Raw genomic sequence first — 14,678 nt, 5'->3', positions numbered from 1 at the left:
AATTAAAGCTACTATATTTAACTTTATGTATATAAGATCATATAACAGCGTTAGCATGAAATCACCATTGAACCAGAGCAGGGACTTTATATTTCTAATATACACATTCCATGACCAGACCTAACTCCCATTTCAGACTAGATACCATGCACTTTATCAGCATGATATCGGAGGCCGTGCCTTAACCTAGTATAATAGTCACAAGTAAACTTACAGTTACTCGAATTTCATTAATCAGTAACAAATATTTGTGTACATATTTACAAGAAGTGTAATATAATGTCCCTACAGTGTAACAAAAAATGTTAACTTACTTTGGTTAAATATTTTCCTTAATATATTCATATACCTGGAATATATTTTATATTTCCAGGTTTATATGATGTACATAGTTTATATAAATCTATATTAAACCTGTTCCCTTTTAGTATTTGGGGACAACCATTCATTTGATATTGATTGGGTGGAGGGTGGGGGCTTGAAAGATTTCTTCATAACGTATTTATTTTCACGATGATAACGGTTAAAATACTTATTTTCCACAAATATCGAATAAAATTGTTTATTTTCATACATTCTGTACATGTAAACGCATATTGTTCTATCAGAATACTTCAAAAGAATCACGTGATATACGTTATTTCAAACATTTTAGATACATTTTTTTTATTCCAAAACTTCTATCGAAATCAATTAAATGCAACTTTGATTTATTTCCTGTTTGTTGTGCCATATAATAGACGTGCAATATTATTTGAGGTTATTGACTTTATAGGTTTGATTTTCAATGTTTAATTTATGTAATATAAATTACTTATCTGAAAATACGTATATGTAAGTAACATTAATACACGGCAATATGTCTTGTCACACTGATGGAATGCTTTATCGTTTTCATCTGCAACTTACTTTTTTGAATGACGTAGAGTCCACATAAAAATAGGAGATGTGGTATGAATGCCAATGAGACAGTCATCCTCCAAAAACCAAGCAAGAATTTGGGATATGCCAGTTTATTTATATTGACAGACAGGTTTTTGGTACTCCAATGGGGACTTATTGTGCTCCTCTCATAGCCGATTCAATGGTTTCTCTACTGTTACGAACCAAAGTTCACGGCTAAACTCTTAAAATCTGTTGCGTGAATTTAATATTTATTTAGATATCTTGATGACATTTTGATCGTAAATATTCTAACTTTGAAAACTATGTTCTAGAAATATCCATGGCAACCTAAAAGAACTAAAGTTGACCAAGTCTAAAAATAAGAGTATTCGTACACCTTTTCATGATTAAGATATTACACTGGAATATGGCAGTTTTCATACCAGAATTTATGCAAAAGAGAGGATTTGGTTTTCCTATCGTTAATTTTCGATTCCAAGATTGTGATATTCCTGAACGGCATCTTCCGGTGTTTACATACCATAACTGTTTTGCTCATACTTGTATTTAAATAATGTCAGATTTTAATGAACGCAACAAAGCTTTTTGCAGAAAGAGTGCCTTCTAAATACTTTTTTTTCCACCGTTACAAAACTTAGACACATAGTGACACTTGCAAGTTCTTAGTTGAAAATGGTGTTTTAAGTCTGTTACCGTGGATTTTTGTACTTTTGTTGTCGGACCTTTCAGAGCTTACTTGAAGGTGTGTTTACACTTCTTGAATACCCATTGGTGATCTCAATATTTACTATTTTTATAAGACTTATATTTTTGGTACATTTGTTGTTTTACCAAATCTGTTCCTTTTCTATTGCTCACCCATTTTTTTTCTCGAAAATATAATTTATAAGGCACATTCTTTCATACAAAATCCAGTAGATTTATTAACCACCCTTTATAAATTAATTCGTAGAGGATACGAATTTCAAATTGTCTATTGTTTAAACGTTGTTATTACAAATAGAGATATATATTCGATCCCATAATGCATCTCTACGTAAAAACTAACTTATTTTGTGTGTATTGCACTATATCAAATCTTGTTTATTTAGTACTTGGGCGTTACTACTCCAAATCCAGTCCCCTTAAATAGAGGTGACCGATTATTTCTACTGTTGCCTGCTAGTTTTGATGGTATTGTCATTCTTTAATATATTCTGAGCTCTAGTAACAACATCTACAAGCGATCTCACTTTGTGTATATAGTGAATGTGGAGGTATTCCATGGAGAGAATTGGCTGTATTATTGAGTAAATTTTATGGTGCGTTTGTATGTTGTTTCATTTCAACTTTTATCTCGATGGAGGAGTCCTTATAAAACTATATAGCAGACCACTGTCCAGTCAGTAGATGTTCTTCGTGTCTGGTCTTTGTCCTGTATAGTTTAACCCCACAGCAGACCACTGTCCGGTCAGTAGATGTTCTTCGTGTCTGGTCTTTGTCCTGTATAGTTTAACCCCACAGCAGACCACTGTCCAGTCAGTAGATGTTCTTCGTGTCTGGTCTTTGTCCTGTCTTGAATAGGAAATCCACCCTATGATAAGTGTCACCACGTGATCGGATGGATACACACAGTTTTATATTATGAATAAAAAGTAAAAATAATAAAATAAAATAAAGGATGAGGGGTTAATTTACATGGATACTAAAACCCATAAAAGAATAATTAGAATAAAGGATAAAAAGTAATAAAAGATACTCGTGTGGTTAAATTACTTTTCAGTTAGGTTTTGAAGAATTGTCATCCTCCTGATGCCATAGAATTTATTACTTGTAGTGTTGGGGCCTTTCAGATCTAAATTCAAGGTATATTTACACTTGTTGAAGAACTTTTGGTGATCTCTGTAAGTACAATGTATTAACTATTTTGTACTTAGGTTATACGCTGGCACAGTGTATGCTGGTGCATGTGCGCTTCCCCATATCTGTTCTCTTTGCTACAAGGAAGGTTTAAAGTAACTTGTGCGAGTTTTGTGGAGATAAATCTAAAGGTGTCTTAGTACCGGTATTTATAAATGATGATTCTCATTTGCATGATATGAATGAATGAACCTCTGTAAATTAAAGTAATAACTTTGAAACATTTTTTTGACAGAATTACATTAAGTAGAGAAACACTTTTTGACTATTTCATGAATGTACATGTATATAATGTAGAGGTCCTTAGTTTTTTTTACAGTGTGATGTATATATCATATGAATGTCCAATAGTTTGTTTGAAATCGATTATTGATGGCTCAGAAAGTGATTTTATTTAAGTTCCCTAACAAAGAAACAAATTTCAATTGAAATTAAAGAGTTATCCCCCCTTTAACAAGCCACTGCCTGTTTTTTTTTTTGCAAGGACTGCTTCTTAACTGCATTTCAACAATCTTGGAATAACAAGAAATGAAACGTTTGCCAAGGTCAACAGATGAATAAATTACACCAACATGTCAACAAAGACAGTTTTATTACAAAAAGTAGAAATTATTCAAAAATAACAACTAAAAGGAATAACAACTACAAGTACATAACGAGAAAATATATATATATATATATATCACACCACAATCAGGGACATAGCCAGGTTTTAAGGATATCACAACACCCAAACTTCTTGAAGCTAAAAGTGTTAAAATTGCATAAGTACTACTAAATTTTGGGGAAATTTTGTCAAAACAATCCCCTCAAAGCCAGTTAGTTATATTTCTGGCAATAGGCCTGATTATAAAGTGTAAGACTGCAAGATACAAAATGTAAGAAACCTCAAAAGAAAATACAGTACAGCTTGGAGTACACTGAAATTTACACTTGTCTATGATAATATTTTTTTTGCTTGTTTTCAGTTCGAATTTCCTATCTAATAAGATCAATTTCCTAACTTGTCAATATAAAAATAAAAAAGGGAGATTGCAAGGTCACAAGAAATTTGGACTTACTTTTTTTCTTTAGTCTTCATCTAATTATACAAGACTACATTTTTTATCTGAATGTAAAATCAACTTTAAAGTAACTTCCTCTCTCAGTATGGTAATAGCCGTAGAAAAACTTAGCAATTCAAACATTTGCTCATTAAGTGTCAGTATTCATCAAAGAAAGTGAGAAATGCATAATTTTCACATCAATGTAAAGACGAAACCAGCTTTATAATATTCAAGATGAAATAGATAAGTGATCTTAAAATTTGTTTCTTCCTTGCAAAATATTAATAGAAAAGATTTTTTCATGATTATTCAATGTGGTACTGTAAATTATTTATTGTTTTTAGTAATATTCATGGGGATGAAAAGAACATCTTTTACAAAAAGTTCTCATACCTATTAAAATACCTGAATGCTCTATAAAGAAACCATATAACATGAAAGTAAGTACATGATCCTTATGTATTTATATGAATTATAAGTGTAAATGACATAAATTGTGGTCAAAATAAATAAAATCCCCTGATAACCAATGGATCTGTATTGAAATGTTCACTCCTGTAAGGAGAGATAACACAATATCAGTAGATAGTCCATGTGACTTGTTTCATTGGAGCTCCGCCTTCCAGGGATTTCTGCTCTAGTGCTATTCTGGATGCTTCTGTAAAACACACAAAAGTTCATGAATAACATGGTTGCATGGTTGCCTTGAGTGGAGAGGAAATGGGTAAAATAGCTGGCCAGGTAATACCAAACTTTAAAATTGGTATTCACTGCTTCTCCATTAAACATATGGCATATAAGAGATATAAGAGTGATGACTGGTTGGTTTATTTTCTTTTATTTTCAGAAGTTTCTGTTAGGAAGACCACCAATCAAATCCATTCAATAAATGACCTAAATGTAAAAAAATTAAAACCTTTAAGTTGGATTACCTCCCCTTGCAATTATCAGACAACAATTGTCCTCATTCTACCAAATTTATGATACGATGGCAAACTTAATTCATATGTAATATTCCCTTCAAATCATTAGAAAGATATGCCCTTACAAAGTGATTGGACACAAAGATGGACACGAGGATCTTGATGTGTATCCCACAACTGGTTTGCATGGGGTATAAAAGCATCCCACCCTTAACCTTCATTGGATGGATGGACAATTAAATTGACAGAGGGATAGACAGATGGATGGAAAGATATGATAATCTAACAATATTTATGTCAAAGACTTACCTGTAATTTTTGGACAACCATGGAACAGTAAGATAGATAAGTTAGGACACATCTGTAACGCTGCTTCCACTGCTTCATCTGTCATTTCTACACAGCCATCCATATGGATTTCCTGAAAATTAAAAAAAAAACATTTATCTTGAAAAAATACAGAAATCTCAGTCCCTGCTTTTTCTCTTGCTTTCAGATATGTCATGCAAATGGAAACTAGAAATACTGTGAGCTCACAAACAGATCACCTCCTGCTTCAAATAGATTAAATGTCAAACATGTGTCAGATAATCTCCCTTTGAAGTCATCCAACAGAAATTATATTCCTTCATACACATATAAATAATGCCTAACCTTGCTTTAAAATTTCATTAAAATCCAGGAGGAGTTGGGCTTACAATGTTTTAACATGTTAAACCCTGAAATTGGATTGTTTCTCTTTGGAGTACTCAGACAGTAATCAGGTTTCTTTTTTGCAAATTTACATATGATACAGTAACTTCCCATAAAAATACATTGAAATCCCCTCAGCGGTTTAAGAGGAGTTGCACTACATGGTTTTAACGTGTAAAAACCCTTAATTTGGTTTATCTCCCTTTGGGATCCTCTGTCGGCAATTATATTTCTTCATGCACATCTACATATGATACCCAACCTCCCTTTAAAAATACATCAAAATCCATTGCACAGGTTAGGTGCAGTTGCACTGAGAAAATTAAACTATCCCTACCTCAGTAAATGCCTATAGATTTTAACAAAACTACTACAATAAAAGTGACAAAGCATCAATGACATCCTATAGACGAAACATGAATAGTCAAAATAGTTCTGTTGGAAGTGATATCATTTGGAAATGGCATATGCAGTCATTAAGTGATTGCTTGGACTTTTTTCACAAATGTAAAATATGTGGTATAGGAAATTAAAGTACTTTCGCAGTATTCCCATTTATGAAGACAACCGCAATATAACAACATTGTGGTACATTATCCTCAGGGTCAATTGTGATTTAAGTTCAAATAGCTCCTTCTCTCATTACCACATTAGTACCAACTGACTCATTGTTTTATATCCTGTGGCATGTTTCATGCATTTCAGTATCGCAAGTCATTTTGATAAAATGCGTAGAAAACTGAAATAAATAATACAAGGGGCATTACTACCACAATTGACAAACTTTTTCTGGGATTTTTACCCAAAATTTGTATGTGTTAAATGTACAATGTCCAAAACCTAACCTTTTGATATCCTGGCAAAAACACTGCAAAATCATTTTCTAAAAGTGCGAAAATTGGTACACTCGAATATGTTCACCTGGCAGAATCAGCAAAAATTAGCAACTGCATAAATTAATTAAATATATTTACAGTACCTGCATACAAAAAAAATTAATTTAAAAATACATACCACAAAGATACATTTGTTATGAAAGTTTACAAGTTTTGACAAAAATTAGCAAACAAAAACACAAATATCCATCTGCATCTCATCAAGGTTACAATTCACATACCAGAAATTTAGTTTATTATCTAATAATCCAGATAAGAGTCTAGATAACCATTTTTTTTGCGAAATGATAGAATGGAAGAAAGACAATCAAGGGTTAAAATAAATGGCATACTGTAAATTGGGATATTTTGGTTGTAGTTTTATTTAGTAGTCACATCAAAATATAACACATGCAAGTATTTAGGCTGCCAATATATATTGGTGTATTATCACTGTTGAGTGAGCGACAAAAAATGTGGAAGCAAATGCACTGTTTGCTTACCTAAAGTGATCCCCATTAAACTTATCAAAAAAGATTATTAAACTATTTATCATAAATTTTATTTTACCAAGAAAAACTATAGAATTAATCTGCCACTGGTAGCATTAGAATTAGATGGATTGCTTTCACTCTGATGATAAGGCCAAAATAAAACACACCAAATTTAAACATGCACATTTTGTCAGAAAACAGCCAAAATAACCCATTTTATGGTATTGAGGCGAGGGCATATTCAGGTAAAATTTCAAATAAAAAAAATCATACCTTTAATGTTTCAGCACAACTACCCATCACCAAACTAATTACTCCTTTTGTTGTAACCTGTAAAAGATAGATAAATACATCTACATATAAAATATATAACTCAAAAGAAATATAAAGGAAAATTAGAATGAACTATAAATGAGTGAGCTAATGCCCACTAGAGCAGCCAAGCACATATCCCAACTTTAGTACATGGTTGAGTCTGAAATTGAGTCCAAGAATATGGCATACCTATATAAAGTGTGTTTCAAAATACCAAGTGGTTGCAGATAAACTGTTATAGAAAGGTCAGACGGATAGACAGGCAAGTGCAAATCAGTATACCTCTTCATCAGAGCAGACTAAGTTTGATTAAGCAATTTGACTTGGGAAAACCATGGAGATGAACAACTTAGGAAAATGTGCCATACACTTCTGAAGAAAAATAACATTTTACCTGTATTAAAATTAAAAATAACTACCTGTATGTAACTCTTGTGATGGAGTTTCCATGGAAAATAAATTCTGTATTTAAAATACAACAGAAACCCCAATCTAATAAGATAGGATCAAACACTAAATTTTAGTTTACCATTACCAATTCTTTATTATGTAACATATAGCATAATAAAAGTACCTTTGTTTTAGAGAAGTTTACACTCTTAAGGAATTTAGAGTTTTGACCCAATGCCTCGAGAGATTTGTCTGTAATTTGTCTACATCCTCCAATATTTAACAGCCTCAGTTGTTTACAGTGTTCTGAGAGTGCTATAATTGCTGTGTCAGTAATATTCAAACATCTACGAAGATATACTGTCTGTAACTGTGTACACTGTGATGCAAGTTTCTGTATAGCTGTAAAGAGAACATATATGTTTAAAGATCATGGCTTGGTTACATAAGAATTCTCAAATTGAGGGTTTTCTATACACAATTCTCAACTTAAGGAGGTAGACCTAGGGTAAGGGACACAACTCTTCATCAAATCATTGGACATTTGTATTCAGCATTTTACATCAATCTCATGTAAGCATCAAAGTAACTTGGACTGATTTCATTCTGTTTCAAATGAAAGCTTGAAAGACTTTAGTGAAATTGAATGTGATACAAAATATCACTGATTTCATGAGTTATGTCCCTTACCCCTCCTTAAATATTGATCAGATCTCTGGAAACTCAATATAGGAGAATCCTCCTGGGTTTCAGGAAAATCTCAGTTAGAATTTTTTTAAGAATCAAATGCCAGAAATCCAGTTGGTTAATATTTGAGTTGATGGAGGGTTTGAGCAAGAAGAAACAGATTCTTGAACTTGTTCCTGTTGAATATATGTGATTTCCAAAACTACTTCAATATTTTTTTATACTTATAAAAAAAATGCTGGACTTACATATAAAACAAATTAATAAAAAGTTGATCACTACCCTTTTATTCTTGGTAGAGAAGTAAGAGTATACTTCCCAATTTAAGGTGCCACAGGCAGACTCCTAGAGTGTAAAATTTCTCACCCTTCATTGGAAGCCTATAGGCTGCCTTCCTCTGTATTTTTTTACTGTTTGGTAGGTTAATTGTCTTTTGGACACATTCCCCATTTCCACTTTTTCCTCTATGGTCATTTAAATTCAGTCCTGGGTAGTTAGTTTTGGAATTTATGCCCCCTATGTCTCCCACTATAAAGTCAAATTAAGATGCTTTTTTCACAACACTTCTATAATGAACCTGTGAATTATCTCTTTTACTGCAAATTATCTCCCCTATACAGACCTTCAGAAGAAACTTCTATCCTGGATTCCTTTGCTGAATTAAGATCAAGTTTCTTCAGATTGTCACATTTACTGATAAAGTCTATTCCAACATCTGAAACTGTACACTCACTCAAATCAAGGCTTTGTACTTTCTCATGTAAAAACTGTAAAATAAAACAGAAATGAGTTAAGGCAAAATTACACATACTAATAATACCGAAACAACACAAAATACAAATGTTACAGCTGCTAAGTGATCTATATATTTGTTCTTTGTTCTATTTTAAATCATTGCATTATTTTGTTTACATCAGTAATTCATGCCTTCAATTTCCCAACTAGCTCTATTACTTGGATATATACAAAATTAATGAGGGTTAGATGAAATTGGATATAGGTTTATTATCATATAGATAGCAGTGATTTACCATATGTTCCCAGTGTAATAAATTTTGATACTTCACAGTGTGAAATAAATTCAGTAATTTCACTCTCGGACTTTCTCCCGCCAAAACGTCGCAACTATGATATCAATCCCCCAATTACAGAATTTAAAATTCATGTTGAAAATATTGATAAATTATGTAGACAATCTATATAATAAACAGGTTATAAAGAATAACCAAAATATGATCACTCGTGCCAGAACATTTAAGGATTTAACTTGTGCACGGAACAAGTTCAGCACACTCCTTAAATCTAGGCATTCTTTGGCACTCATGATAATATTTCTGTTATTCACCCTTTCCAATTACATGTAATTATCCTATTATTAAAACATACAAACATTCATGGTAAATCTTGAGGCTAGTGGCTGATAAAGTTATTGAGACAGACAGTTATAGTCAACTATTGAATAAAGTTGTATTCACCTTGACAATTTCTGATTGAAAAACAGACCCAGTGTTGAACTTTCTATTTGCCACTTAAGTAGCTTTTCTATATTATTAAACAATTGCATTACAATAGTTATATAAGAGCATAAGGTCAGAGAAAAAAAAACTTGTCTAATGTTACTCTAGCACATTTAATAGGTATTTTTTAGATAAAATGCTCCTAATGTCATTTTTAGTTGAGCACCATTTAAGGCCATAAATGTCTATACAAAATAATTTATAGAAAAATAGAATTTACCTACCTACCCTATTTTTTTCACCCAATGTGTTGTCATATTTAAAAGAAGGTAACAGTAGAATAACATGTTTTAAGGAGGTAGACCTAGGGTATAGGACAGAACTCTTGAAATTAGTGATATGTTTGTATCATATTCAATTTCACCAAAGCTTATCAAGCTTTCATTTGAAGCAGAATGAAATAAATCTATGTTATTTTGATGCTTACATGATATTGATGTCAAATGCTGAATACACACATTTAAATGATTTGTAAGAGTTGTGTCTCTTACCCTAGGTCTACCTCCTTAACATTGCATAGAAATGATCACTCAAATACCTTCTGAATGTTTGAATCAGTAATAAGACCTCGTTTTGTCATCAAATACAGGCATCTATCTTTGAGATTAGCTGGTAAATCTGCAATGCTACCTTCATTTATGGTCAAATGACGAACTACAGAATCTACACACCTGTAAAAGATTCAATTTAAAATTAGATTTTTCAATTAATATAAATAAAACACTGGTGCTGTCATTTATAATCTGTTTTCCCTAAAGGCAGTTTAGGTAGGGCACATGAAGCCTGTCCTAAACTTGGAAGGTTTCTAAAACCATCTGCATTTATGTGTCAATTTTTCCTAAATAAATGTTAATTCTTGCATAATGTGGCTTCAAATATGCCTCTAACATGATAGAGCACCCTTTATTACCTAAAGAACTGTGCCCTAAAACAACAGGAAACACAAAAAAAGTGTATATATGTGTTTCTTGAGATAAGTACTGTACACCACAGGTTTTGAAGACAATCAGGTCATAGATGGATTGAAATGGTCCCTTCACCCAAAAGACTGATTAATTGATTGATTGGTATTTAGCGTCCAAGTAGCAATATTTCAGCTATATCAAGGTTATGAAGATGAAATGAATTATTCAACGAACATTAAATGATCATGAACTGAAATATGAGATGGGACACAAGGGGTGAAGAATTTTGATAGCCAATGGAAATAGGGAGAGTTGGTTAGGTTAGGCAATTTAGCTTCCTTTATCAAAGTTCAGGCTCTTACTCCTGTCAAATACCTCAGGAGGGTTCTTTAACTTGCAAGGAATGTGGCATTTTTCCCAACACAGTTCACAGCTTGCTGTCATGATTTCTATATCATGAGAATAATGAATGAGTGAACTATAGCCGCGTTTAAAAGGTAAAAAGGAACTAATATTACAAATGAAATATAAATAAAACGTTAAAAAAAATAAGAAAATGGGCCCATATTCTTTAAATTTTTTATATTTATATTTTATCAGGCAAAATGGCAAAAATCAGAAACATGAATGCCAAAACACCACCAATCTGCAAATATAATTTCATTAAGGGATGATCTCTTTATTTGTAAAGACCACTATTAAATCTCTGTATCACTGAATTTGTCCAGAAATTTTTCAATGGAAAGTAAGAAAAATCAGATTTTTTTACAGAGTAATCTCCCCTAAAAATATTCATTTTCAGTGCATTACAATGGAATTATTACTCAATTTACAGTAACGATTTGGAAAATCTTGTCCTTTTTTCCTTGATTCTGATGGTACAAATAGTATAAGTACACTTTCAAAATGGTGGGTTTTTTTCATACCATGTTTCACTCTCTGCCTGATTCTTGTAAAGAAATTCTTAATTTTGTGACATGTCCCCAAAATAATTACTCATCTCTGTCCAAAACGTAAACATTACTACTAAAGCAGTATTTTTTTTAAATGTTGATATCAATTCAATGATTCGTGCAGAAAAGTTCTCCTGAATTTTTTATATTCTAAAATAAAAGTAAAAAATAATGAAAAGAAAACAATTAGTTTTCAAAATTATACTGTAAAAGAACAAATCAGGGCAAGTGTGACAATTAAGTTGAACCCATGAGTTCCGTTCAAATAGTAACAAACTCCACCCAAACTCTTGTCTTGTCAGATATTTCAAAATGTCACTGAACAGGGTTTTCATGTAAAATGTTCTGAACTTCAAAACTAAATGAATTTTTTTGCAACAACTTTGGTATCAGCATGCAGAAAAATTAATCCAAAATAAAACAAGATATAAGTGGGACATGCACGTTTTCAACCTGAAAGTTTTTTGACATGTAGTACTCAGCGGTACCGCTAAATATCTAACTTTTTAAATGACAAACCATTCCTACTCTAAACCCCACATATATGTATCATTATCCAAATAAAAAAGAGGAGAGTTACACTGGGTTAGAGGAAAGTCAGACTAAGAAATTCTAAATAATATGTTATAGGCATGTGCATTGCCTACAGAGCGAGCGCCATGACATTCAACTTTCTGGAATATTAACTAGGCAGAGCTTGTTACTTTTGAATCAGAATGGTAGCAGACATTTACTTTATCACCGGAATTATGAAATTTTCTGTTAGATTCCGGTTGTGAAATTGATGTCTGCTCCGTTCCAAACGAAAAGTTACAAGCTGTGTTTAATAATTAATAAATAAATTATTAATACATAAATAAGTTTTATTTAGAGTTGGTATGATATATCTAATAATAAACATAAGCTCTATTGAGCTTTTGATTGACATAATTTAACAACAAAGCATGCAAATGAATAAAACAATACAAGAGATAAGAGCTAGCAAACAAAGCAAAATAAAAGCAGATTGATAAATAACACTAGTACTAAAAGCAACTAAAACTGAGGTGATAAAAGCAATACAAAAGCGTTAACACAAAATAAAAAGCATATATAAATACTTGAAATGAGTCAGCACATGCCATGCATATACAGTTTTTTCCATCCCTAGATTTTATAATGTTTTAAAATTGATTGAAATTTGAATTTTTTTTAATTCATAAGGTACACTGTAGGTCATTCCACAAAACAGCATATTTCAAATAGTTCTTATCATAAGGAGTTGTTCGTACTGTTGGTATATTGTATGTCAACAATATTTAAATATCTAAAACTATATTATGAGTTTTTAAAAACAACAAGATCATATAAACATGGCAGTGACGGTTTGTTTAAAATCTTAAAACACTCTAGCTATTGTACACATCCCTCTGATCTTAAGCAATGGTACTTTAGCTCTATTTAATAGTTATTCTTTTGCACCATGATAGTCTTCATATATAAATGCAAGGCTCTCTCTTGTATTTTTTCAAATTTAGAAGTTTTACTTTTAATGCAAAAATGCCATGCCAATGGACAAAAATAAAGTTCGAAAGAATAAATGTGTGAAATATAGTAAGTTTATTTCATTTGGAAAGGGAGCAGCCAATGCGCTTTAGCACACAGAGTTGCTCTGAGGCCTTCACATATATAATGATTCAAAATGTCAATAAAGCACGGTCTCTTGTGAAAAATAATCAGAACTTCAATAAAAATGTAATTTTTGTAGCAAATATGGTATCAGCATATAGGAAAATTATTCTGGAATCAAAATAAGTAGGTGTAACATGCACGATTTTAACTTAAACTCATTAAAAGCCGTTGAAGAGTGGTACTTTGCGGTACCCCTGAATCTCCCAACTTTTTGTATGGCACATTGTTCTGACCCCAACCTGACATATCAAAGTCCAAATAAAAAAGAAGGTTCATGGTCTAGGGAAATTCAGACTAGCTTTAAGAAGCCTTCGACTGTACACTACATATTTACATACAAAAGTATACTGGGGTACCCCCATTCTGTGGGTCATAATGACATTCTTCCGATTGAGTTACCGCGTAAAAATGGGTCTGTCACTCAATAATGGCCATTTTTGTCCATGCTACCTGTGGGGTTCAAGGGGAACAAATCAGGAACCAAAGCACATTCATCCTACAGCCTGAAGACTGTGAAGGCTACTGAAGTCAAATAAAGTGTGTTACAGTCGCAAGTGGGAGGTCAGGAGCGAAATAGAGTACTACAGATTAATTCTGCTCTGGCGAGGGTCCGAGAAATGAACCCTACCCCCAAAAAATCTTTTTTTTTTTCGACACCAGAAACTCATGACCTCTTCTTTTAGCTTTCAAGTCATTATTTATTAACAAACTCTATATCAGATAGCCTCATTTTTAAAGCACAGTTACGCTGCTTGCAGATGGACACAGATTGCGCTTTCCTGAACTCAGATTTACACTGCCAGAACCAATAAAGTGAAACATGGTCCAATCCCGAACAGATCCGGGCGTAGCACGACAAGGGTTAATAATACATCGGAACTAAATTAGTAGTTAAACATCGGAAAGAGGGTACAGCAGTATAGTGTAATGTAAATCATTAAAAGACAACGGGAAGAGAAAGTATTTCTTTGCTGAAAATGGAATGCTAGATATATAAAGAAATCAACTGAATTAAATCATGAGGTTGTCATTTTAAATTTGAAGCTTACACTTCCAAAAGAGTTCTAGTTTTTCCATACACTGTACTAGTGAATGCAGCCATGTTGTTTACAGTCGGCAACCTTAATAGAATGCTCCAATCAAATTCGTCCTTTTTAAAAGTCGTCGGTGACCGAATATAGTATCGTTCGAAAAAAGGAGTACTTCTTCAGAGAATATTAACCGCTGTTGGTAGACTGGTTGGTCAGTAAATTTGCACAATTTTTAAAATAATCTTTGATCATTCATTAAGGACGAAGTTATAATACCAAATACAGGCATACTAAATTCCAAATAGTTGAAAGTAAATGAATTATTTTCAAGTTGCAAGCGAGTCAGAAAACCTTGTAATTCCCGTATAAATCA

The 14,678-nt window shown here is 32.3% G+C and overlaps 1 protein-coding gene across 1 annotated transcript; it reads right to left on the bottom strand.

Annotated features, from left to right (window-relative positions):
- Positions 1-3,380: 3,380 nt before the first annotated feature.
- Positions 3,381-14,619, bottom strand: LOC148613274 (protein AMN1 homolog). Its single transcript, XM_088586591.1, has 7 exons — positions 14,324-14,619; positions 10,284-10,416; positions 8,851-8,995; positions 7,726-7,943; positions 7,110-7,166; positions 5,084-5,195; positions 3,381-4,509 (listed from the first exon to the last, which is right to left on the bottom strand). Exons 1-7 carry the CDS (start codon positions 14,374-14,376, stop codon positions 4,430-4,432), a joined length of 798 nt encoding a protein of 265 aa, XP_088442717.1. The 5' UTR covers positions 14,377-14,619; the 3' UTR covers positions 3,381-4,429.
- Positions 14,620-14,678: the final 59 nt, after the last annotated feature.

Source organism: Perna viridis, chromosome 6, assembly GCF_037379345.1.
Source record: "Perna viridis isolate PV_CMFRI_1.1 ecotype Kerala chromosome 6, ASM3737934v1, whole genome shotgun sequence".
NCBI classification, from domain to species: domain Eukaryota; kingdom Metazoa; phylum Mollusca; class Bivalvia; order Mytilida; family Mytilidae; genus Perna; species Perna viridis.
This window is presented reverse-complemented; position numbering and strand designations above follow the sequence as displayed.